Source organism: Crocodylus siamensis, chromosome 11, assembly GCF_052110815.1.
Source record: "Crocodylus siamensis isolate JL-2025a chromosome 11, ASM5211081v1, whole genome shotgun sequence".
Lineage (NCBI taxonomy): Eukaryota > Metazoa > Chordata > Crocodylia > Crocodylidae > Crocodylus > Crocodylus siamensis.
In genome coordinates this window covers 14,900,804-14,923,679 of record NC_143405.1, presented here as the reverse complement: position 1 = coordinate 14,923,679, position 22,876 = coordinate 14,900,804, and the positions used below count along the sequence as shown (strand labels likewise).

Genomic DNA, 22,876 nt, shown 5'->3' with positions numbered 1-22,876 from the left:
ATGTGCATGGCCCACCAGCATGCTCCCAACCTGAAGCCAAACTCTCTGCGCCGGACTGACCTGAAGATCAAAGGCAGATTCACAGATCCAGGGAGATATCACACATTACGCTTCCAGATTTGCCCTGAGTCCATCAACCCCACTGGCTGTATTACATGCTCTTCTTTGTGATTTTTCATTTTGTCTGTCATTGAAATGTCCCAAAGCAGCATACATAGCTGCTTAATAGCTCAGGATCTGATTCAGTAGAAGTCCCAGACCTCCTAAACCACAGGGATAACTGACCATAGGCAAATCTATGACTGTTATTTGAAACGTCTGGCTATCCCACACTGGAAGGATGCAACAGGCTACAATCAAACCTAGACAGGTTACAAGGGTGGGCGGATGAGAATAGGATGGGTTTCAACACAGACAAGTGCAAGGTGATGCACCTCAGGAGGAAGAACCGGCACCATACCTACAGGTTAGGGAACTCCCTTCTTGTCAGCACAGAGGCGGAAAAGGATCCGGGGGTCATCACTGACTCCAGGATGAACATGGGCCGGCAGTGTGGAGAGGCAGTTAGGAAGGCCAACCGCACCTTGTCGTGCATCCACAGATGCATCTCAACCATGTCCAAGGAGGTGATCCTCCCCTCTATGCGGCACTGGTCAGGCCGCAGCTGGAGTACTGCGTCCAGTTCTGGGCACGCTGCACTTCAGGAGGGATGTGGACAACATGGAAAGGGTCCAGAGGAGGCCACTCGCATGATCGGGGGCAGCAGGGGAGGTCCTATGAGGAGAGGCTACGGGACCCGAACCTGTTCACCCTCCAGAAGAGAAGGCTGAGGAGGGATCTAGTGGCCTGTTACAAACTAGTCGGAGGGGACCAGCAGGCATTGGGGAAGTCCCTGTTCCCCTGAGCACTGCCAGGAGTGACCAGGAATAACGGTCACAAGCTGGCAGGGGGTAAATTCAGATTAGACATCAGGAGGCGCTACTTCACGGTCAGAGCAGCTAGGGTCTGGAACCAGCTTCCAAGAGAAGTGGTGCAGGCTCCTACCCTGGGGGTGTTTAAGAGGAGGTTAGATGCACATCTTGCTGGGGTCGTTTGACTCCAGTACTCTTTCCTGCCATGGCAGGGGGTCGGACTAGGTGATCTGTTCAGGTCCCTTCCGACCCTAGAAACTATGAAACATCCAAAATAAGCATCAATATTTACTTTGCAAATGGCTCCTAAGATCTCCAAAGGTTGCAGGTGTATTCCAGAGCCAGAGCCAAAGCCAAATATCAGGTGAAAGACAACTCTGTAACTGTAGATGCTGAATCAAAATATCAAGGCTAAGCATTGGGCATAAAGTAAACCCAGGAGTTGCCATCCCTATCTCATAGATAGTAATAATGAGCAGCCTGCAGCTGCTACTCCACTAATTCTTTAAAGAGCTGAAGTGTTTCCTGCTCCCTGTTTGGCGTGGACCGATGAGGAACAAAGACAAGCTATGAGTCAAGCCACTATGAGGATGATCTTACCCTTACATGAGGGTAAGTCATCATGCTTGGGACCTTCTTAAAAATTAAGACTCATTAGATCATATCAGCTGGAACATCCATATGCTATACTACTTCAGTCCCAGCAGGACAGTCATTGTTGTCATTTGTTTTGGTAGACAAGCCATGGCAAGGCAATTCAGTGTGGCTTGGTGGGAGTGGGAGTCAGGAAACCCATAGCTCTTTTTATCAATTCTGCCATTGACTTGCTGCATACATACCTTAAGGGCCAACCATTTCCTGTTTCTCTTTTCATCACTTTCCCTAACTATAACACTGAGGATAACACTTATCCACTTTTGTGAATGACTTTGAGATTTGTAGTTTCATTATCACCCACCCATGGGCTAGGAATATGCACAACTGCAGGTATTCCCCCCCTGTGGTCTCTTCTGAATTCCTCATCCTATTACTCAGGAGAGACTGTTTGGGTTGGGCTTTCTTCTTAACATGCTGGAGATGCATTTCTCTCAGTGACTCAAGCCCTGGTCCATCTCCATTTAATCTCTCTGGTTCCAGATGGATGTGCATTGCCATCAGCATCAAGAGAGAACTCTCAATGACTTTCAGTGTCAAGAGGGGAACAGCCTTTACTTACCAGGGGAAAAGTTTGCAGGTAATTTTCTTATCCATTGAACAATGTTATCTGTTGTCTTTTGTCATAGACAGAGGAGCTAAAACAGCTCAGCTTTTGCTTATTCCAGCAGCTGGTGCTTTGCTGGTTGCATCCAGCTAAGAGAGAAGGCTACCTTTAGAAGATACCCAGGGCCAACTCCAAAAGAGTACCACAACTACCAGAATGAGTGGCTGAGCTCCCATAAATTATTTACCATCTCCCTGGGCTTGTCAACTTTTATTGCTACAGCACTAGGATGCACAGTGGATTTAATAGTGCAATTTACTGCCAACTACTAAGGTAATGAAGTGCAGCCTGCAAATGTATCACCTTTGCACTGGGTTGTTTTAACTCTTAAGTTTTTTGGCAAGCCTGAGAGTCAATGATAAAGGATGAAAATCCTCCAGTGGTAACCCAGTGAGATGAAAGAAACAGTATGGGTGCTTCAGCATTGATCTAGTTGTTGGAGGGCAAGGAGAGCATCTTCCGAGTGATGTGTGAAGTTAAAGTCTTGCCACTCATAAGAGTCCCTTTGATGCTGTGAGGAAACACTTTGGATTGAAAGGTGCAATCTAAATGGAAACTGTTGTGGGCCTCTGACCTGGAGGAAGGGAAGTGCAAATAGGCTGAACTGGAAAAAGCAACAGTGACAGGATTCTGTCTGTAAGCTCTCAGAAAGTCCAGTACCTGAAGGAACAGAGCCACTTCATTACAGCACATGTGCAGCGAGATTCTGTAGAGCTATCCAGAGAAAGGCTGGCCTCAGGGTCAAAACATGGTCAAAAACCCTGGACTGCAGGGATGATGTGGGCAAAGGTGGCTGTACACTAGGCTGAGTTAGCTTTTGGGGTAGGTTAACAGGCTGTCCTATTGTGCTTAGCCAACCCCTACCCGGCTGGACTGCTGAGACAGCTAGGAAAGACCAGGACATAAAGAAGCTGCAGCCAGGCACTCTTAACACAAATCCTAAACTGGGGCAGGGCAGGGTTAGCTCCTCTATGCCAGCAGGGGGCCACAGGACATCACTGAACCAAGCCCAAGGTGCCCAGGTTTGACCTGCGCACTGCAGGCCACACTCTCCTCCTCTCTAGGAAAGCTCCATTGCAAAACACAGATTGCTCATTTGTTGCTCATGGCAGCCTGCCCCTGGCCATCCTATTCCTTTCAGCAGGGCTGCCCAGGGGCTGCGTACACTGGTGTACCATGACACTTGGAGACCTCGGTTAGGTTCAGGACCTCAGTGTACAGACACAAGAGAAAGCTCCTGCTCCAATGAGCTGACCATCTAAGTAGACAGGATGGACAAAGGGTGGGGAAGCAGAAGTGTTAATTCTCCAGTTCACATAGGAGGCAGCTGAGGCACTGAGAGGTGGCGTGCTTCACCCAAGGTCACACAGGGGTTTGTGCCAGAGCAGAGACTGAGCCCAAATTGAGCTGTCTCAGGCAGGAACCTGACTGCATGGTTGAGTGACCCCCACCTGCTTCAGTGCTTGTTTTCTTTGCCTGGGTCTCAGACCACTGGCTGACATCAGTGACTCCAGTGGTTTCCTAGTCTTTGTTCAGCTGTTTAGTGCTATGGCTTCAAGCAGAAATCTCATCCTTCTCTCTCTTTTAATTTCATTTCATTTTAAAGTTAATTCCATGCTGGCAAGAAGGCACAGGATTGATTGGTCTTGGCACCACAAGATGATATGTTAACTAACAACAGGGGCAGTAGCAGGGCTAGTGTTCCTGACATCTCTTCGCCTGCTGAAGTGCCACTGCTCTGAGCTGAGAGGGACCATCTCCAGGGAAAAGACAAGGGGTTGGTCTCCAGGCTAAGTCAGGCTTACTGCTGGGAGCAAGGGGGAAGCTCATTTTCCAATAAAGTCTTATTAGGTTTCTCTCCTTGTTTATAAGTTCGCTGGGGGCAAGACTTGCTCTGCAGTAAGCATCTGCACAGGCGAGAGGGTGCATAGCATGCAGCCTTCCAGGGCAGGGCAGTCCTTGTGAGCTGTCATAATTCTTAATTAAACCATTTTATCAAATGTAAAAGGATGTGAAAAGCAAACCAGCAAGTCCTGTATCCTCACCGAACAGCAATTTGTTACTGTGAGCATGCACCTGCAGATGTGGTCCTATTTCCCACTTGCAAACATGCTGAAGACTTCCATCTGATCACCCAGGATCTCCCTGGGAAGCGTGTCTGGCAAGCGGCTGTCATGCCAGTTTGAGCTGCGCGCTGAGGGAACTCAGCCGACGCGCATTTTGGTGGCAACTCCTGAACAGTAATGGAAGGGAGGCGGTGTTTGATCTCCAGCAAGAGAGCAGGGCCTCTCCACCTGAACTTACACCACCAGGAGCTGGAACAGATCAAGGCAGAATCAGCGAGAGGTTGGTCTGAGAGGAAGGAAAACTCGATGGCTGATCTCAGGACAAAGGAACAAAGGAAACCTTCTCCCCAAGGCCCAGTTTTCTGTCAGCAAGTTCCTTCAGCCCTTCCCATCCTGGAAGAAATGGCAGCAAAGTCCAATATAAATCAATTCTTTGCTTGTGCCATCCAGATGCTTGCTAGTCCAACTCCTCCTTAACCACCCCCGCGGCCTAGCACCTTCTCTTTCCCACTCAAGATTGTTCCATCTTTGGAAATGTTGGCCCCTTAGCATCAACTCCCATCCTTAGCATAAGCTATTGCAAATCCATTGATCTCAACAGAGCTGTACTCTGAATTTTGCCCTGAGGTTTTAATCACAAAGCTTTGGCAGAGCCTTTCTTCCTTCCTTCCAATAACATGGAGAAAGACTGAAACCAAAAGTAATAAAAGGGCTAGTGAAGGCAGAAACTGGTAAACAACTGTATCCCCTGACCTGGGACCCAATTTAGGCCTGTGGTTCTCAGTTTTCAATACGACTCCACATTGCAAAAATCTGGGGGCCTGCCTTTCCATCTGGAGAGGCCTGAGTGTGTGATGCGGGTTGGGAATCAATCTCTCAGCTCTGTGGGTGAAATGAGCTATGATGCGGGTTTCTGGACGATGTTACAATTCTCTTGCCTCTTGTCAGGGCAGAGATGGTATTATGCAAACACTAGATTAGGGAATCTAAACTCTTGAAGGCAGGGTCTCTTATTTCATGTCTATAAAGCACTAGACACACTGAGGTCATGTCAGAAAAATAAAACAATTCTGTATCCCCCAAATTCCCTCTGCCCTGGCAGTTGGGTCCCTTTCTCATACTGCTGTCAGCTGCTGCCATGCTTCACCCCACTTCATTAGGGAGTGAGTTTTTGTAATTACCCCCATCTGTAAAGAATTTTGAGACTGCTGGAGGAAAGGCGTTGTGTTCCTGATATCAGTCAACACGTGTGCGCGTGTGGGGGTCGGGGGGTCGGGGGGGGGAAGAAATATTGAATTTAAAGGAAACAGACGGAGCGGCTCTGGAGACTGGAGAAAAAGCTTTTAGAAAGCCATAACAGTGAAACAGACACTAATCACCGAGAAGTAATATTACGTGAGGCAAGTGTCAAAGATAAAGGAGAAGAACAGATTTGATAAAGCTACCAATCCTCTGAAAAGGAAATTATTAAGTTATTTATGACTTAGGAAGTGCGTCTGAAAAAGAAACACACACACACACACACACACACACACACACACACTGCTTTTAAAATAGCATATTTGCCCAAGAATCTCTAGCCCTTATGAGTCATAGATATAAGTACACTGCCTACTGAATGGCTCTAGGCTATATTAAATGGATTTGCAATATAGCATTTTATTTGCTAGGATCAATGCCTCTGACATATTCCATCCTTCCTGCAAATCCATTTATGTCAATAGTGTTCTCCCCATGCTGGCACCTAACACTGTCAAAGGCTTCTGTTTCTCTTCTTCTCCCCGCCTTATTTTTCTTTGGTCTTTCCTTTCCCCAAGGAAGCTGAAAGCTTCTTAAAACTTCTCCTGGGCCCTCAAATTTCCCTCAGCAGGAATGCAGATGTCATAAATCAATGGCTGTTAATCGCCAGCAGTTTTCTGGCAGCTTGAATAAAATGCACGTCTCATATTGGACGCGGCCCACTCACTCACCTTCGCTGCAAATGAAATGAGCAATCTATTCCAATTTATGTGGTCAGTGGCTCTACTGCAGATCACAGCTTGATACAAGAAGCATTAACTATAGGCCATGCTGCCACCCTCCCATCCCCCTTTATTCTAACAATAATAGATTAAACAGAACAGTTTAGTTTCTTGAGGCGTTTTGGATAGGAATCCAAACATTTGCCTGAGTAATGCTCTCCAGCTGCAAACTCCAAAGGTTGAAGCTGAGGTTAGAGACAATTGAAGGACTCCCACACTGTTTTGTCTTGTTACCAGGCAGGCAAGACTGAAGCAGAGAGGAAGGAGAGAGCTTTTGTAGGTGTGGGCTCATACACAGCTGGAAGCATTTTCACTGTGCACCAGAGCAATCTGCACAGGTTTGCACAATCATTTTTTTTTCTGTGTTACCCTGCGATGTTCCTATTAGAAAATAAAAGTGAATCTGAAGAGCTGAACATGCTCACCTTTCTGCCTTTTGGCCCAGTTAGATCAGATATAAACAAATGACTATCAGAGGCACAGAGAAAGTTGCCTGCATGTGTTGTAGGGGAAAGGGGTGAGCAAAAAGAGAGGCAAAGTAAGACCTTTTTAGTGCCAACTGGTCAAATACTCCCCAGAAGGGGTAAAAATGTATGGGCTATTTTGTTTTAGAGGGCTCTGAAGAACTGGGATGCAATGTAGTGGCAGGACATGTGAAGCAAGTGTATTGTGTCTGTCCTTAAGATTGTTAGCTCAGGATCTTTCGCCAGCATTTAAAAAATAGCAACAGGACAAGAAGAGGATAATCAAAGGCAATGGAGTCCTGGCCATATTCTGACAGGCTTTTCTAAGCCCTAGCTGTAGTGACAGGCATTACCTTTTCCTCAAATATGCGTAGGGCCACACGGGAACACATGAGGGCAGAACATAGCCCACTGTTTTCAGGCTATTTTGGTTTCTTTGTATTTTGTGACCCAAATCAAGTCTATGCTCTTCAGCGGGGCCTGGACAACAAGAGGAGCTACTTCACTACAGCAGTTCTCAGGGGGTGGTTTGCAGCATGAATACTAGGTCTGATGCAGTCACGCAGCCCCTTGCAGGTGGGCCTCAGTGACCCCACACCCTTGCTACCATGACCCTGCTTACAGAGCCATGCTTCTTCTGCTTCCTTCCACAAGTTTTCTGCCTCACTGGTTTCTTTCTCACCTGATCTAATTGATGTCCTCTGCAGCCTCTGGGTTTCCTTAGCCAGACTTTTACCACTGTCCCCTCCAAGCTGCAAACTAGAGGGGAGTGAGCCAGCCTGCTGACTTCTTCCTCAGGCTGGCCTTTGTGAGGGGTGGGTAGGTAAGTGAGCAAAGGACACATTGGGGAGGGAGACAGAGCGCTGGGAGAACGACTAAGTGGTGCTGAGCAAGTGGAGCGGGCAAAAAGAGCAGACAGACATACAGATGCCTCTGGTTTCACAGAGGGGGAGGTGTAGTTAGAACTTAAAAGAAAGGAGGAATGATGGGGCATCCCCCAGGAACAGAGACGGGGGAATGGAGATACGCTCTGTCTAGGGAGAGAGATGGGGGATTGCTTCTGGAGTCTCTGCAGGAGGGAACATTTGATTCAGCCCAGAAAATGGGGAAAGGATCACATATATTGGTTGTCAAATAGCCAGCAAGCATGCAAATTGATGTAAATGAGCATGAGTGCTTATATGAATTTATGCAAATATGACTCAAGGCCTTTTGGAGACTCAGTGTGGGCTGGGCTTCTCCCCACTGCTTCATCCGGTCCAGGAATTTGAGGATTACTGAGGGAAGCTCCAAGCTCCTCAGGCATTTGCCTCAGTTTATCAAGAGGTTGGCCCCAGGCTGCAGTAGAAACCACTAGCCCTGGTCTCCTGCTTTATGTGAACTCTGTCACCTCCTCAAATCTATGTGAAGCTATGGCCTAGATCAGCTGGAAGTGTGTCCCTATTACCAGGGCAGCAAGTCAAAAAGCACTGAATGTCTGCAAAGAATATTTTCTGAACTTTTTTTTTTTTTAGAACAGAAATCAGGTTTTTGGTCATAAACCAAATCCTCCAAATACTTTCACATTTCATGGCCCTTCCTCCTTCATAATGCTCTTCTGCCTTTCTTCATCTGTGCCTTGCTATGCAAAAAGGAAAGCGAAAAAATAGTGGGTATTTGAGGGAGAACCTCCAAAGAAAACCATCAAAAAATCCTAAACTGATTTTTTTCCTTGATATTCAGTTATCAGTTAAAACCCCCCCAAACATAATCAACTGATGGAAAACCAAGCTACTTTACATAAAGAAGGAAAATAATCACCCGTCTCTAATTCCCAGCAGCCTACAGAGTCCTTCCTATCGGTGGATTCCTCCCTGTAGCAGAATGTTACATTTGAAGCCCAAGAAATGCCGAGTATGGGGCTAGATCAGGGCTGGCCCTTAGGTTTTGTGGGAATCTCTGCTTGACCAGGTTTTGCCTTTATTTGCAATGCAAGCTCTGCCTTCAGTGACAGGGAAGATCCAAGCAATTCACAATCTACAAAGCAAAGCAAAATAACTCTAGTAAATATGTTGTCAGTTTAGGTGCAACTGCTGGTAATTTACAGTCCAATAATTCTCTGAGGAGACATGACATTGAAGAAGGCATCAAAAATCCATCATCCTAACCAGAAAGAGTGGGGTGGAGAAAGCAATAGTTTAACCCGTGAATTATTTGGTGTGCCACCTCAATGCTTTCTCCTAATAGGTATTTGAACAGAGAATAGATTCGGATCTCTGGGGTCAATGTCTTCATTCCTTTATTGATGCAGAAGCATTTCTCTATGGGGAGTCCAATAAATTGGCATTTTGTTATGATTTGTATTCCAACAGAAACTATGGGCCTGAGTAATATTGGGCCCCAAAGCTGTAGGTACTGAATGTGCAAATAGTAACAGATAGCCCCTGCTCTCAAGGGCCTGGCATCTAGGTAGATTGGAGAGGGGGAAGCAAAGTAATATTGCCCCCATATAACAGATGGGGCCTGTTAGCAAAGTGAAACTAAGGACCTTATTCTCATCTCTCTTACATCACTGTAATCTCATTAATTTCAGTAGAGTTGCTCATTATTTACTGGCATAATAAAGAGGATTACTGAGCACTAAGGGCATATCTTTACCACTTCCAGAGTGCTCAGGTACTGCCAAGAAGAACTCCATCCCCAGCCACTCCTGCCAGTGCCCGCTAAACCTGGAAATGAAGTGGTGAAGCCACCCTAAGGATGTTCCCACTGCTCTCACGTGGGCCAGAGCCCAACATCTTGAGAGCTGCACTGGCAAGCGCTCTCGATGTGGCTTCCTGTCTCATGTCCAGGATGGGTGAACGTGGAACAGGACCAGGTGGGCAGAGCAAGGCAGGGTTCTTGGCAGGCCCCTGGGGGCAGGAGCACTGCAGAAGTGGAATGGGAAGGCTCACTGTGTTTTGCCTTCAAACTCAAGTGGCAGATCAAAGAATTGAGCCTACCTTTCCTGTGCCTCAGCCCAGTACAATAGCAACATGACCAATCCTTCCTTCCTGCACAGATGCGAGTTCAAACCCTCCCTCAGGTTATACAAGGAGGAAGTTGATCATTTCAGCGTAGTTGATGACCACAGAAAACACTGCCCTGCTTGTTGTAGCCTCTGCTCAGGACTGGCTTGGCTCTTGACTCTCAGGTCAGGAGTGAGGCACACTGGCAGCCCAGGTAGACTATAACAAAGAGGCCAGGCAAGAGCTGCATTAGCAAAAGCTGCAGGTGACTGGTCAGATATTTGGCTGGTCCTTGCCAGCAGTTTCTCTCTTTCAGGAACTTTTAAACAATTTTAAAATGCAAGTGTTTCTGACTCAAAGAGCCAGTCCATCCCCTCCCCTCTCCTGTTTACTAGAAAGAGATGCCTGTTGACTTTGATTACTTCCCCTACTACTCTTTGGACTCAAGTGGCTGCTGGAATTAAAATGTAAATTGTTCACCGAATAGAAGCCTGAGGCCATGTTTCTGATTACTGTATTTTAACATTTCTTTTGATTCCTTTTTTGTAGCACAAGGTGCGTGGGGTTTTTGTTTTTTTTTGGGGGGGGGGAGTTTGTTTTGTTTTTTTTAAGAAAGATCCATTTGCCAAGGACTTTGTTACTGCCTCCAGCTAATTACTGGGGCAGATGGTAATCACATACTCTCTGACCCTGCTGTAGCCACAGCAGAGGCTCCTTGACAGGGAAGGAGGATTTATAGCCTCTGGATTGCACACTGGCTTCTAAAATATAAACAAAGATGGAGAAGAACTAAGAGAGGACAGGTCTGAGATCTTCCTGGAAATCAGGGGCTGATCCATCCAACCATTCCCTCATCCAGCAATCCAGAAAACACAAGCATTGGGGGATTGGTAAGAATACACCTATGCTTACAGACTCCTTCGACATAAGGGACTGTGTAGCACAACAGCAATTATTGACTAGCAAATAAGCAGCATCGCATAATGCCAATCAATTAATTGAGTGACGACAAGAAACAACAAAGTGAGCCCCATTTTCTTTTCAGTTGCCTGGAAGTTAGTTTTGTTCTAAATATATTTTCAAGGTTTGGATCAGCATGTCTCTTTTGTCACTTCGCAGCAGTCTCTTAGCAATGCTGCAAGGCCCCCACTAGAGAATCAGCAGTTGGAGCTCTTTGTAACTTGTACAAAATATTATAGCCTTTAAAAGATCACCTTGTTCACTGTCATGAATGTCCAAGTGAATAGAACATTAAAATAATTAAAAGGATATTTGATATAAAAAAAAATGTCTGCTTGGCACAGGTACAGTGCAAGAGGGAAAGAACATTTCTGTATGAATTAAAACCTTGAGCACTAATCTGAGACAAACAAGTCTAAATGGACAAAATCCAGCTTTCAGCAACCTAAGCCTGTTCCATCACATGCAAGCCCTCTCAGACAGAGCTGCAGGAAGAGAAGACACCTGCTCAAGGGACAGATAGCTTGTAGGCTTTCAGACTGCTTCATTGCAATTCCATATTCATTTGGAATCAGTAACAGATCTGCCACATCACGGCATCTCTCCTGGTTCCTCATCCCAGCTACAGATGCTGAGCGTAGTTACATCAGTGTGAATCTGCTGTGGGCCCATGGAATTACTCTGGGTTTATACCCATGTGACTTAGATCAGAGTCTGACTCACTTTGCCAGATCCCTTGTAATATTAATCTGATTCGAGACCAGATCCTGAGCTGGGATGAATCGATATATCCCAATGGTGTGGGTGAATTTACTCTGAATCTGCCCCACTGTGAGCGCTAGTAGAATCAGATACATAAGGCCAGATCCTCTGATTGGGTAAATCAGTATAACTCCATTGACTGTAAAGTACTTCTGGCTTTCCATGAATGTAGCACTAAAGATGATTCAGTCAGAGAGCTCCTCTTTTGAGGTTAACCAGAGTAGCCCCATTGAAGTTATACTGATCAACACCAACTGAGGATGTGGCCCAATTATCCATTGTTTCCCTTGAAATTAAATGAAAGGACAGCCTACCACAAACCGGTGGGGGAGTGGATGAAGAATTAACTGCAGAATAAAAAACCTGGTAGTAACCAAAGAGAAAACATTTCTCCTTGTACAATTTCTCTGGTACCTAAAACCCTGGCTCACATTGACCGTGCACTGGATAATATGAAGGCTTCTTGATAAATATGCTTATTTGTCTGTTGCTATAATATGAAGGATATAGAGCAGCAAGATTAGACAACAGGATAAGCTCTAGGAAACCTATAGATAAGGCAAATGTCTTCACATAAAGCATAATATAAATTACAACAATCTTCTGGTAATGCGTGCTCTGGAACACTAAAATGATGGAGCTATAACTGTAATGAAGTCACTTAATTTTGATTGAAAGAAACACACACCAACTGTGGAGCACAAAACTCCAGTGCTCACACAGGGGTTAAGCAGTCAGTCATTAAGTAATTTGATTTGAAGTGCTTAGGTAATCTTGTTGCTTATGTCACAATTCCACTTTTAATCTAATTTACTCAAAGTTATCTTCAACTCCAACATACAGGGCATAATGCAGCAGTAAATTTTTCAGGAGGAATGGTGTATAACTCATCAATTCATGTCTCTTTTACCTGGCTTAGTGGCAGTTTTATCTCGGTGCCAAGATTCCACTCTCAGGATATTGTGTCTTTTTAAGACTTCTAAAAAATATTATTAGATTATTTGAATGTAGGGGACAGCAAGTAAAAGCCAGAGAAAACTTCCTTTCATTTCAGCCTCTTCTTGCTTTCTGTGGGAAAAATGCCGAGAAAGGCCAGGTTGTTTCTGCAAGGTCAGATACATGATCAAAAGCTAGAAAAGAAGAAAGTGACTGAACTACCTTGGTTTGCTGAGAAGAATGCATTATTCAGCCTGCGAATTTAAGAGACTCTATGAATAGGGACATCTATGTATTTATCTACGTCTCTGTCTGCATAACTGCACTGGTTTTGTACAGAGTCCATCAGCATGAGTATCCAGGCACCCAGACGTTGCCACAGGGGAGCAGATCAGTATCCCCACAACCTAAGATTCTGACTCTAGGCCACCTTTGATGCTTCAGAGGAAGGGATGAAAACCATAATGGAGCAAGCCAGGTAGCCAATTTCAGAATGATCAGAGAGGACATTTCTTCCTGGCCCCTGAGGTCATTTTATGTCCTGAAGAATGAGTTTGATTACCTCTACTTAGAGTGGCATGTTTTGCATGTACTGAAGTATATGGGCAGAGGTAGTCAATTTTAGCTGCAGAACAATCGAGTCCTGAGTGCAGTAGGGAAAGTGAACTCCTTTTTAGATGGATGGAGATCCAGACTAAACCTTCTTGTATAGAAATGGTAAGTGCACTTTGATCAGACAGATTTAGAGGGAGAGTTTACAATACTCAGTGGTTTAAAACAAACATATGGACAGAACAGAGCACAGGGATTCTTGTTATAGAACTATTTATGCTTTTGTACCAAGAGCTCTCAGCTAGTACTAAAGTCTGTTCACATTTTGTACCAGCGTGGCCCTAACTTAGGAAGAAAAAGCACACACACTTCTTTGCCCATGATCTCAAATTCCTTGTGCATCCAAAACCGTGAGGGCCAAAATTAGCCCTGGTGCAAGCCCATTAGACCAGATTCTGCCCTCATCTATGCTGGTATAAATTATCAATTAACTGACAGGAAAGAAGATTTCCAGGTTTTCTGTGGAGCAACAGCATGCAGATAGCCGACTTCAGTGGAGTTGCATATGATTACACCAAAACTGCATTTGATCTTTTTGATTCCAGTGGGGGTTTGGGGAAGAAGAACATCCTTACCTCACCCTGCCATTGCAGCTCAAATGGTACAGACACCAACACCCTGCAATACCTAGCCACAATCAAAAGGGTGGGGGGACGTGTGAGGTACATTCCTAATCACGTATGTACACCATAGACCTGAGTGGTGCATTTTGAACAGCCCCCTGCGATTATTTGAATGAAACCTTGAAAACCTTGCATTGCCTTGGTTTCTCCTGCCCTCCCATAGGAGAAACACTTCCACCACCAAATGCAAGGTTTTGATTCAATTTTAAAATCTCCAGAGAAACCATCATCAGCTGTGTAAATCATTCTCTGGCTCCTTTTTAATGAAGGTCTGGAAGCTCCCTCAGGACCTGAAAGCATCTTATAAAAATCCATTTTGATCCCACACATCACAAGAGCCCTGGGAGATGCCACAGCAGCTGAGCATGTGATAACCCTGTTTCTTAAACAAAATTCCAGCTCATGGCTAAACAACTTGTGAGCTATTCTTTTGTTTCCACATCATTTTGAAACACCAGAGTCAGATCACGTTATGGAATAGCCCATTGGCAAAAAGCTCTATATCATAGTAATTTTTGCACAGGGAGTTTCAAATGCTTTATGCAAAGATTAACTAACAGAGTGCCTCAGAAACAGCCCTGTGAGGGAGGTGGATATTATTTCCTTCACTTTACCAGTGGGTGCCTGAAGACACAGATGTTATGTGAATCAGTGAAGGACACTAAGTTAAATCAGTGGCAGAGCTTTGACTAGCCCTGAGGTTTTCTGACATTCAGTTCCCATCTCTAACCACTGCATCTTGTAACACATTTTGTTTCAATGTTTTCAGCACAAAATATCGCATTAAACCATAAACATCCAGTTTTATTGTCCTATAATTAAAGAAGAAAACAAAGCCAACATTTTTAAATGAGGGAAAGGGGAGAAGGAAGCAAACAAACAATAAAATCAGTGGTCCTGAGATTATTTATGCCTAGTTTTTAGCCTAGAACAAATTCTTTTGCCTGAAATTTAAAAGTGAGAGGAAGGGACAGGACTGATTATTGGAAAATGAAGGGCTTGATCCTGTAAACTCTTACGCAAGTGATTCTTCCTCATCTGGATATCCCCTTTGGCATCACTTGCATTACTAGCAGGAGTAAGCAAGACCCTAAGTACAGTATTAGTGAACAGTACCAAACTGAGTGAACTGGGAATCAAAGTGCCTCATTTTTTTTTCAGAATGAAACTACTGACAACTGCAAATCAACTCTCTGTTCCTTGATGCCCCCTTCCCCAGACAGCCAATATTCATTAGTCCAAGGGTCCCACTCCATGGCTCACCAGACTCCCTTTGCCTCTGGACTGATTGCCAACTATGTTGCTGCAGGGTATCTTTGGAATGAGATACCAAATCAATCCGCAAAGCCACCTTGATGTCAGATGGCAACAATTTATCGTTACACTAGATTCAGTTCAGTTCAGAATAGTGAACTGCAGGTGAAAAAATTCTACTAAAAATCTCCAACACCTGAGCTACTTCAACCCCTGGCTGATAGATCCTTAATTAAAAAGTACCGTTGCTATTGTAATTTGCTATTTGTATTAGAGTAACTCTTAGAGGTGGATTGAAGGGAGCTACTGTGCTGTGTACCATGAAGAGACTGTCCCTGAAGAGCTTTCAATGTAGTTGTGTAGCTGTTCTCTTTTTCATTTTGATCCAGTAGTAAGAAATGAGACTTTGGATCTCTTCATGCCTCTGTAATTGTTTGGTCTTGGGGAATGAGTCCCCCTGCCTCGGTTTCCTTATGTATGGATAGAGGTAACCCAGTTTGGTGGGTAAGGGGCTTGGCAAACCTGGGTTTGATTTCTGGCTCAGGCATGGATTTTCTTTGTGAACTTAGACCAGTCACCTAGTTTATCTGTACCTCAGTTCCCCATATGCAATGTAAGTAGATGGTGCTGCTCTACCTCCCAGGGAGGTTGTGAAGACCAGGGGCATTGCAGTGGTCAAAGTTTAATGTGGGGAGATCTACGTCAAGCTAGCCAGACTTTTCAGAGAGCAGAATAATTATACTGCCCATCACCACAAAGTATGTGCAGCTGCTGTGCATGCTCTATGAACAGTATATATATCACACATTTTCTGTCGTGATCCTTTATTATAATCTTGGTGTTCAAGTGGCTGGCTTGTCTTTATATGCAGCCAATGCCTTTTTTTTTTTTTTTTTTTTACACTGTCCCAACTTCCAAGAAGTCCGATTCTGATCTCTTGGTGCAAATCAGCACCACAGCATGGTCACCTAGTTACATGCCTGTACCCCAGAGGAAAAGAAAAAATGACCAAGGGGCTTCACTGGTTCTTTCCCCACGCTCACCCCTACTTGCTTCCCTGGAGGGTTACATGGGAGAAGACGGTGAGAGGGTGCCAACTGGCTGGGAGGCAAAGAAGAGGAGCTGGAGAAGCGCGCACCTACCTTGACCGCTTCGGCGTGGGTCACCTTGTCCAGAGGCTTGTCGTTGACCGTCAGGATCTGGTCGCCCACCCTCAGCCCTTCCTTCTCGGCGAGGGAGCCCGGCTCCACCAGGGACACGTAGATGCCCACGCCGTGCTCGGCCCCGCCGCGGATGCTGAAGCCCAAGCCCTCGTTGGTCTTGCTCCTCCTGAGCGTCACGTGCCGCACCTCGCCGCGCAGCTCCTCGGGGCCGGCGGCCGCTGTCCCGCCCGGCGCGGTGCTGCAGGCCGGCGGCGCGCGGCCGGGCGCCGAGCCGGGCGCCGCCGGGGGAGCTGTCCCGCCCGGCGCGGTGCTGCACTCCCGCCGGGCCGGCGCCGGGGGCCAGAAGCCGGGCGCCGGGGCCGCCGCCCCGAGCAGCAGGGGCGCGCCGGGGCCGTCGGAGCCGCCGTTGCTGCAGCCGGCCGCGAAGTCGGCCTTGAGGTAGAGCCCCTCGGCCGTGTACTGGTCGAAGAGCAGCTGGTCGGAGCGCGGGATGACCAGGCGCAGCATGGGCAGCAGCTGCCGCTTGGCCGGGCTGTCCAGCAGCACGCGGAGGGTGCGCACCAGGTCGAAGACGTTGCGGCGGGAGTGGTACACGTTGAGGCAGTGGATGAACTGCTCCCGCTCCGCCTCGCTCAGCAGCACGTTGAGCGCCTGGTGCAGCTTGCGCACGTTGGCCGACAGCAGGCGGGGGCCGGCCGGGGCCCCCCCCGCGCCCAGCGAGCCGGAGGGGGACGAGGACGAGGAGGCGACGGACATGGCCCGCGGTCGCCCTCACGCCGCCCCGCTCCGCGGCTCCGGCCCCGCGCTGGGGCTCCCCTCCCCGGCCCCGCGAGCCATGAGACGGGGCGCCCCGGGCCAGCCCGGCGGCTGCAGCCGGGACGGGCACTTTGCTCAACTGTTGAGCGGCTCCGGCCGGCGCTTCCCCTTGGCTGCTCGCCCGCCCCGCCCCGGCTCGTCAGGAAATGACGCTGCTGCCCGGTTGCCTGGAGACGGAGCGATACAGCCCGGCCCGGCCGGGGCAGGTGCCCGGGACCCGCCTCCGCCCCCGCCCCCGCCCGGCTGCAGCGGCTCCTCGCGCCGGGGCTCGCCTGCAGGCTCCGGCGCCGCTGCCGCCTCGGGAGGGACAACACCCGGCTGCCTCCTGCCCGGGGCACGACCCCCTTGCCGGCGTCTGGCCCGCAGGTTAAGCTCCTTGGAGGCTTTTGAGATGATGTAGTTGGGGCTGGTCCTGCTTGGGGCAGGGGGCTGGACTAGATGCGACCTCCTGAGGTCCCTTCCCACCCACGTTTTCTGTAAACCCGCTACTCCCTTTCCGTAGGATCCAGTTTGGACTCAAAGCTCCTTCGCTGGCTTCTCCAGGGATGCCTGCCGCTCTCTGGGCTGGCTCAGCTGGGAGAGAGCAGCAGTGGGGCAGGCAGGCTGACTCCTCCCTGCCTGCTCCTCTAGGAGACACAGCACAGGCAGGCACAAGCAAGGGGTGGGGGAAGCAGGAGGATCCAGGGAAGCCCCCATGGGAGGTGAGGGGGAGTCTGACTTTTCGGTCTTACCTGCCAGCCTGAACACACAACTGCTCCAAACGCCACCTAGCACTGCCACCCACCAGCAGTTGTGCAGCTCCCAGTGCAAGGTGTAACAAGGCCATGGCTCTTGCTATTTGTTTAGGGTCTTTTTCCCCACAAAGTCTTCTGGGGGAAAAATGCCAGAACAAGGCCCGGGAGGAGTCCCCCCAGGGGAATTAATTCTCTGTGCAGAAGCTATGATTCCTCTCCTTAACAACCCAGTTTGGAGTCAAAGCTCCTTCGCTCGCTTCTCCAGGGACACTAAAAATAACACTGGGTATTTACAGGGTCTGTCCCTGTTCAGAATGCTTGATGGACCCATGCAACTGCTGGCCCTGAGCTCAGTGGGCTGCAGTAAGAGCCTAGCCAGCCAGAGAGATGGATAACTATCACCTTCATTTAATAACAAAGGCAGAGGGTAGAGAGATTCACTCAAGGCTGCAAAGGGTACCAGAGCAGGGCTTATCAGCAGTGCCTGGGTACATCTCATTTCACTTCTGTCCAGAGCAAGCATGATTGTAATATAGAGACTGGCCATAGAATTAACAGTAATAGCAACTGGACTTTGGGGTTTAGGGGATGCAACCAAGATTATGATGATGAACATAAAATAAATCCCTAGACATGTAGTGAGACACCATCCCTGCCTAAACAGTCTGACAAACAAAGGTCTTGATCCTGCAGTATGAGGTTAGGGCATTTTCTCACCATGCTGACTCCATAGCAGTCAGTCAGGCTGTGGGCTTACCTAAAAGTAGGTGATTGAAATATCAGTGCCTGCCTTTGCCACTCTTTGATTTTAGTTGGAAGTAGAGAGCGCCATAAAGAGGGATCAAAACCCTTGCAGTTATTACTAAGGAAGATCAGGGTGTGAATATGGTGAAACAGGGTTTCGCCCCGCTCCCATCCCTTTAAGCAAGTACAACCTTCTAGCTTTTCTCTAGGAGCAGAAGTCCTGACTGCACAGTGGAAACAGGCTGCAGAAGAAACAGGCTTTTATTTCACTAGCATTTCTCCTCCCCCTCTCCCCCCATTTATCTTGCATAAGTACTTTCATATCTGCTTGCGACTTACACTCTTTATGGTAGTGCATTGTGAAGCCAAGACCCAGAATTGTGTTCCTTGCTCCTGATGAATTCAGCATCTAGAAACTGCATGCCTGAAAAAGAAAGCCACTGTGTATGGAAGAGCTGCACTGACCCAGCCTCTGGCTTCAAGAGGAGAATACCTTTAATGTGCACTGTCTCTTCATAGAAAACTGATTATCTGAATACCCTTTTAACTGTTTCCCATTGCCTGATGTAACAAACCAGGTTTAGTAATAACAGCTATTATCATTACTGCTGTTAGCATAATCATCATGGTTAATAATACTAAACCAACTGCATGAATGCTGTGAATCAACAAAGCATCCTAGCACATGCTTAACTTTAAAGACAATGAGACTGAAGCAGGTGCTTTGCCAAATAGGGAGGGGCTTAAATACATGCTTAAAGTTAGGGGGGTGGATGCACTTCCTTAATACAAGATCCACTGAAATGTAAATTTTCGCTTTAATTCCAGTGGGTTTTGCATCAAGCCCTGGTATAGCTTCATTTACTCAGGAAACTGTTAGCACTTTGTAAAACACTGGCTAAAAGCGCCTCAGAAAATCCCTAGCGAGTGGAGTCAGGCTAAGTAGGGATCATTTCACACTCCAATAAAATGCCACCACTTCTAGGATGGTATCCCAGAGGATCCTAATGTCACATGACACAGTTATGAGCCAGAAAATTAAATCAGAACTGTCCATTCAATTATGGTATGAGAAGGTACTTGGGAAGGAAGAACAGTAATGCAGGGGCATGACTAAGGCAGTAGAGATACCATCTTCACTTCCTGTGAGAAATGATCTGGTATCTTCAGACTGTGATCCTGGCTCTCTGCAGTCATTTATGCAGAACAGCATGCTCTAGTAGATAAGAAGGTAGGCAAGGATTCAGGAGAGCTGGGTTCTTTACTGGACTGCCACCAACCTGTTGTGTGACCTGGGACAAGTCACTTAATCTGTTACCTTCCATCCCTTGTCTGTCTTATTTATTTAGATTGTATTTTCCTTGAGACAGGGACTCTCTCACCATGGCCAATATGTAGCATAACAGGGCCTCGATTTTAGCTGGGGCTTCTCTCTCACTACTGTAATAGAACAAGGAATCTGAAAAATGGCACCTCCTGCAATATAGGCCTGCCTATAATTATGTCAGTGGGCTGGATCCCCTTACTTACATGCCCTGTGGAGGACTCCCATCCCAAATCAAGCTAGTCCGTTGTCCGAGGTGGAAGGATTGCAGGACATGAGCACTCTTTTTTTATAAAGCAAGAATACACCAAATTCATTTCACTGGGGCCTTTCCCTTGGATTAGAACAAAAGCTTTAGGAGCAAAAGTGGTTGATAAATTCATTGAGACAACTTGGTTATATATTGCTAGATCTTTTTTTTATTATTATATGCATTCGTATTTAATCTGTCTTTTTCATCGCTCCTAGGTTCAAACCATTTAATATAAAAAGTCATTTGGAGCCTCTCTCTCACTTGAAGGGCTTTCCATCCAAAAGCAGTAGAGGAGGATTAAGCTTAATTTATCAAATGTATTTTGATAGCAATACAATTCATTTTATTCATGGATATGATGAAAGAGCCTTAACAGCTGTATTACAAGTAGTTTGTATGCATCAAAGCTTTGTTGGATCTTTCAGTGCCTTGTTTAAAACAAAACAACAACACCACGATGCACAGATTGCTAACTGGAATCCGGGTTCTAACTCTGGGTGATAAATAAGCAGATGGAACAGTCAATGCAGTTTAGGAAGAAAAAAGAGGATATATGGCATCTAAGTAAGTACAAACAGATTCTCTCTCTCACACCTTCCTCCTCCCCCCCAGTCAAAACAAGATAAAGGTGAAAGAGCAGATTGAACTGTTAGCTAGAATCTCTCTTTGATCAAGCTGTTCCCAAACATAATGCCTAGTAACCTCACTCAAGGATCTTTCTGTTTAGAGTACTTGTGTAGCCCCTATCAACACATCATCTGAGCACCTCCAAGTCTTCAACCTATTGATCCTGTGAGGTAGGGGCATACTGCTTAGAGATGGAGAAGTCAGTCACAGCAAGACTTAGTGACTGGTCCAAGATTGTAACAACAGAATTTGTAAGAGCAGAGAAGTGAACTGAGTTTCCCAACTCTTAGATTAGTACCCTAACCTCCAAACCATTTTTCTAATATACAAAAGGTAGCAAAACAGGGTAGAATCTGAGCTGTGATACTTTGACCACTGTATTGAAAATAACTACACAATATCCATCAGGCACTGGGACAAATTCAACCAAATGCAGCTTAGTGTAGATACAACTCTACTGGGAAGGGACATTTTTTGGAACAACTCTCCTTTCATGCTGGTTTAAATAACTCTAATGACAGTAATTTCCATACCGCTCTTAAGTGCTACCTGTCTAGTTGTCTGCCTACCCAGAAAGATATACACTATTCCATACATCCTAGTAATATATCCATACCCACTTACTTGCATCAGATGTGGGAATCACATCAAATAACAGGTGGACCCAATAATAGCTGTGCCTATTTGTACCTGGCCTGAATGTGATGCCTAGATTAAGGACAAGAGTTATGGAGATGAATCTGACCTCACTGGGTACCACTCACAATAGTTTTATTCAGGAAGAAGACTATGCAAATCAAACCATCTTGCTGGATCAGGCCATACTACACTGGTTTTGGGCAACGAACGGCATGGAAATGCACTGTTCAGCCTCCTCTATTGGGCGGAGGATGGCATGGAAGAGAAGTAGAGGTAGAAAAATGGGGATACACGATAATTTATCACTGGGCCAGATCTCCAGCTGACATAAACTGGAACCAATAGGTCCAAGTAGTCCACTACAGTTAGTGAGAACAGCTCTTTAACTGGTATACCTTTGCATAACTCCACTGATTTCTGCAGAGCTATGCCCCAAGGATCTAGCCCATATATATTTAGAAGTGTGGGGAAACATGTAAAGAATGCAATACCCTCCAGAGCATTCTTGAAAGCAAAAAGCATAGAAGATGAGTGTGGACCAACAGCTTTTATAAACTAACAGGCTTCTAGATAGCAGCGTGGTACAGCATTGTGGTGCGATGGCTAAGCCATGACACTAAGAGCCACATGTGTAGGGTGCTATTTGTAGCTCTGGGAGCTATGTACTTCACTGTTTCATGAGTCATATGAACTGTGGCTTATGACACTTATCTCACCTTTTTTAAAGCTCTGTGAACTAAGGATGATAGCCAACAAATACCCCATTCCTGTGCTTGCTCAACACATCCTACACAGCTCTGTCAGCGTGCATATCTTTAGCTGAGTCTCTTGCTACTATATAGAGTTGAGCAGCAGCTGCCAGTCATGACAAACAACCTGGGGCTTTTGTGATGTGGACCTGGACTAGGATGAGACTAATAAACTAATTTCTGGGTGCAGAAAATGGGCCCAATTTGTCAAGGTGGAAGACAAAAATCAATCCAACATGTCCCCAATCAGATTGCAATTCTTCCACTAGGGGATCAGAGACAATTGACCTCCTGCATCTTTATTTGGGTTGTCAAAGCTCTGCTCCAGGACTATTTGACCTGCTGCTTTATTGCATCTATGGAAAGTATCTCTGCTATAGGATGTTGTAGGCCAGTGGAGAGAGGAGGCATTTGAAATGGGAATTCAAGATAGCAATTTTTTATCATAAAGTCTTGTTTGAAACTTATATAAAAGTTTATTGTCGACTCTTGAAATCTGTGGTCAACCACCTTTTAATGAGATTATAGGACACTCATCTGCAATGCAGGTACTGTAAATCCAAGAGCTAAAAAACCTCTTTGTAAGATTCTAGATGAAAAAAATATGCAAGGTCAGATTTCTCCATGCACTAGCTGAGGTCAGTTGCTCAACTCATTGTTAGACATTTTGCCAAGGGTCAGATTCCCCTAAGTGCTCCATCTCTCAAAGCTCCCATTTTAAAGAGCCTAGCATCCAACACACACACTTTTTAAAAAATCTAACCCATAGCCAGCACAAGGATGGAACCGCTTTACACTGAAGCAACTTCAGAATTTCTAATGCATTTTCCTCCCAAAATACAGATGATATTTAGTGCTCTATTAGCCATCCCTGCAGCATGAACGTGACCCACCTCCCCAATTTACCATAAGGGAAAGACCCTTGAGTACATCTACTTTGGTAGCTGCTTCCCTCAGACCATGAACATTG

General features: G+C 46.3%; 1 protein-coding gene across 1 annotated transcript in view; it reads right to left on the bottom strand.

The window, feature by feature from the left end:
- Window positions 1–16,946, bottom strand: part of WHRN (whirlin) — a 109,558-nt gene extending 92,612 nt beyond the window's left edge. The window contains exon 1 of the mRNA XM_090022397.1: window positions 16,000–16,946. Coding sequence (XP_089878523.1) covers window positions 16,000–16,776 — 777 coding nt within the window. The 5' untranslated portion in view covers window positions 16,777–16,946. The remainder of the gene's footprint in view (window positions 1–15,999) is intronic.
- Between the last annotated feature and the right edge of the window lie 5,930 nt (window positions 16,947–22,876).